This window comes from Durio zibethinus, chromosome 9 (assembly GCF_047325235.1).
Source record: "Durio zibethinus cultivar Kanyao isolate XHJ-2024 chromosome 9, ASM4732523v1, whole genome shotgun sequence".
Taxonomy (NCBI): domain Eukaryota; kingdom Viridiplantae; phylum Streptophyta; class Magnoliopsida; order Malvales; family Malvaceae; genus Durio; species Durio zibethinus.
Window position 1 is genome coordinate 10427263 of NC_143170.1, and position 3999 is coordinate 10431261.

The following is a 3999-nucleotide window of genomic DNA, read 5'->3' on the forward strand; positions in this document are numbered from 1 at the left end:
ACAAAAAGAATTTTTTTTAAAGCATATATATATATATATATACACATACATACTTTCATTGGTAGAAAATTGCAGTATGAAATAGCATCCAGCCACGAGAAGCTTCGATGCAGAGAACAAAGAACAACAATTGCAGCCAGTAATTGCCATCAATAATCAAACACAGATTAATTGTTAACCAAAATTAAACTACTAATTCTATTAACACCAAATTAACTTGGCAAAAACATCAGTAACCTCATTGATCAACCAGGGAATATGAGAGATTTATCTGACTATCCAATTGCTTTTTTAAAGTCTCCATATGAGATGAATTTTTTCAGCCTGCAAGGAGAACTTTTGACGACTTTTGACACATTTCACCATGTTTTTTATTAAAAGGGATGTTGATGGTGTTTTGGGTACGAGTGACTTAAGTGATGGTCTGAAAGTTGTGCTGGGAAGAGCTTATATCTGTAATAGGAAAGTACAATCAAAGGAGTTGGAGTTGATTTTTTGGGACGTGCTTTAATTCTTAAATTAGTAAGGTATCTAGGGCTTGTTGAGAAGGAAAACAAATTATAGAAAATACTAAAGAAACTTACTGGATAAGGATTTAGAGTTATTGTACCTAAACCTCTTTTTTTCTTATACACAAGACAAAAAGTAGTCATGTGGTCAAAGGTTATTACTAGTTGATTGTAAATTCATATGGATCTGGAGAAAAGGTTACATAAGGAAACATGGACTACATTTAACAATATCAAAATAAAATATGTTACATTTAATGATCTTAGATAAGTTTGAAATTAATTAATTTATTGTGAGATGATGTCTTGATGTGATATTGATAATAGGAGTTAGATGAATTTATCCATAAATAAAAAAGTGAGGTGAGCCCATTCTGTGACGATAAATTTAGATGTTGATATTTTTTTATAATGACGTGACAATCAAGTATATGTCGATTTAATAAATATGAATGTTGATTTTATTGATTGTTAAGTGACAAATATAGATGTAATAGATTTTTTTTTAAAAAAAAAGATAGTTTTAAGGGGAAGACAACAATTCCAATCTTGGATTGGGGCCGCTAGACATTCATTCAAAAATGAGTGAGAACATAACTCAAAAATAATATGAGACCAAAGTTAGGTCATAAAATGATAATAATAGTAAGAGATTGATACTTCGCTTTTCTTTGGCATAGGGAAAAGGAAATTTGCATAAGCCAACTGGGCAGGCATGGCATCCACATCTTCAAGATTTTCTTTGTTTTGAGATGTTGATAGTTCATGAATTTCTCGTGAATAAAATTACTGCCTATTAGAGTCTCCCCGAACAGAAACACCAAATTGATGACAATTTTTGTCCAATATTTGTCCTTCCAAGATAAAACATCGCCGAGTAATGCACATGTTATCTAGGCCCACATTGAAAATTTGCACAAATTATGGACCAGAAAATCTTAGCTATTCAAGGAAAAGCCCATAAAATTTCACAGCTAACTTACTCAAATTTAACAGAAAGAACAAAGAATTTTACAATGTCAACAATCCATATAAATGCCATAATTAACTAAACATGTAGGCCGATAAGCAACAAGCAAATTGATAAAAGTGAGAGATGTTGGGATAGACAGAGGGTAACTGATGAGGACTGATTATATATTTCAGAAGAATCGACAGCTAGGGGCATTACGTCGCTGTTTAGTGTGCAGGATGAAGGATTGGAACCACCTTTGCTCATCATGATCGCTCGTAAAACGGCAGAAACTGTTGAAATGTAAGCGGTTCGATTCTTTGCGAGAAGCCATGCGAGACCCATTTGCTGGCAATCTTTGTTGCTAATTTTGGTGCTCCTCTGCTCTGACTTGCTTGAATTCAAAGTATTCTTCTTGTTGAGCTGCATAAAAATTATTGGCTGCTCATTAGACATACAAGTTTGGCTCCTATCCTTTAAACTTGGGCGTAATTGCAGTCGATAAGGACAGAATTCTTTTGGATGCATTTGGAATTTTCACATATTTCCAAACTCCAGCAACTAATCTGGATTATGGTGGTTTCAATTAACAATGGTACATACAAAAAGTTAATTAGTTAATAAGTTTATCCGTCACTACATTCTTTTTTATCTTTTGTCCCCCCGTTAAATCTTAGAACTACATTAATATATAAACAATCCAAAAATAGTAGACAATGTTTTTGGGAAACAAATAAGAAAAAAAAATTGAATAAAGGGAACAACAAAATAAAATAAAAGAGAAATTAAAGAGTAGTATATTAAATCTATAGTTGAGTTTATATTTGATAAATTATATTATATAAATTTTATATATTATTAATGAATTATTTAGTATCATTGAGTAAATATAAATTTTTATTAATTTTTAAATAAATACATAAAAATTAATTTTTTTTTAATTTTCGAGTCACATCTAATTATTCATTTGAGAATTTTCAAAATTATATATAACTTACGTACAATTTAATTAATATAGGTAAATATAACCGTAATATCCTCATCCATAAAGGTTAATCACACTCCTCCCCCGGAGCGTGGAATACTAGAATTTACGTATATGTAAAATTGACCTGTTGATTGTTCAGCACGTAAAATTCTCGACTCTTGGAATCTTTCATTTACCGAGATTAAAGCACCCTTTTGGCTGCGCGCGTAAAGGTCACGTAAAATAATCTAAAGGGAAAACTACTTTCCCAATTGCCAAAAGAGTGAAAAAAATACCAATCAAAGATGAAGAGAAGAAAAACCTAATCAGAATTTCAGTTGAACAAGCAAACAGATCAAACTAATTTGGAAACGAAAGCTAGAAAGCTTACTAAATGAAGACTTTTCAAGCACTTTTTGCATCCACCAAAACCAGGAAATCCAGTAACATAGGTGCTGCTACTTAAGCAATTTTTTTCCAATCTCTCCACACTATCATCCCCAACAAGGTTCCCCTTTTGGTTCACTGAGAATGCATCAGGGCAACTCAATGTGTGTAGCCTGACGCCGCAGTAGCAATATACCAAATCACATGTCTCATTTGGTTTAGCCAGCTCTATCCCTTTCTGTCTCAAAGCTTTTCCAAAATCAGCAACACAGGTTTCCGAGTCATCCGGCAGCAGGGGCATGTCATATGATGGGGTGTGTCCTGCTATTGCCTGTACTACTTTGCCAGTCGTGCCAAGGGCAGTGGCAGAATAAGCGGCATAAAGCCATGCTGCAAGTACAGGGCAGCATCGGCTGCGGTGGAGCTGCCCTGTAACCCCATTGTTCCTTTTGGTGCCACATGCACTTTTTATGCTGTGAAACAGTCCTTCAGGTAGGTCTAGTGGACAGCCAACAACATTTGATTGCTCTGGAAATGCAGGGATTGTTGCTTGTGGTGACGATGTTATAGGGTTAACTGTGTCTTGATTGGATATACTGAACGAAACAGGTAAAAGAATGGTGAAAAAGAGGAAGATGAAGAAAGGAAAGAACGGGGATGAGTTTAGAGACATTGATGAAGGGGAAAGGTGGTTGGGAGAAGAGAAATGGGATAGCGTTTGGGGGTCGTGGGTTTGGGTTGATATGCTTTTTTTCCTATGATGAAATAAAATTGAAGGGTGAAAGTGGTGGTGGCCTGGTGGGGTTTGGGGTTGGGATTTACCAGAGTAAAGAAAGGAAGAGGATGGTTTGGGAAAATTTTGGCGGTTTGCTACCGCGGCTAAATTTTAGTTTTTCATAATATATCTATGAAGTTAGTAGGGATTAGGAATAGTATCATGAAGAAATCATTCCGGCGGAAATAAAAAAGCTTGATTTCTTTGGTGATAAGGGTAAAGTTTTAGAATATTGAAATTTTAAGTTCAGGTTTGATTGTGTGGGTTTAATTTGATTTTTGTTGAATTTATTTAATTATAATTTAATTAATTAATTAATTTAATTATCTAATAATTTTTTATATAAATATAATACTTGTTGTATCTTATATTTGTAATTTTAAAAAGTTTAATTTCATATACTATATTA

General features: G+C 33.6%; 1 protein-coding gene across 1 annotated transcript; it reads right to left on the reverse strand.

The window, feature by feature from the left end:
- Positions 1 to 1283: 1283 nt before the first annotated feature.
- LOC111303183 (putative GPI-anchored protein At4g28100) lies at positions 1284 to 3785 on the reverse strand. The gene is made up of 2 exons (XM_089766206.1): positions 2820 to 3785; positions 1284 to 1884 (listed from the first exon to the last, which is right to left on the reverse strand). The coding sequence occupies exons 1-2, from the start codon at positions 3486 to 3488 to the stop codon at positions 1558 to 1560; spliced, it is 996 nt and encodes a 331-aa protein (XP_089622332.1). The 5' UTR covers positions 3489 to 3785; the 3' UTR covers positions 1284 to 1557.
- Positions 3786 to 3999: the final 214 nt, after the last annotated feature.

Excerpts from the sequence above, each read along its gene's own strand:
- LOC111303183 (XM_089766206.1), bottom strand. The coding sequence starts at position 3,488 with ATGTCTCTAAACTCATCCCCGTTCTTTCCTTTCTTCATCTTCCTCTTT. Across the intron at positions 1,885-2,819 it reads GCTTGAAAAGTCTTCATTTA|CTCAACAAGAAGAATACTTT; the intron begins GTAAGCTTTCTA and ends ATTTTTATGCAG.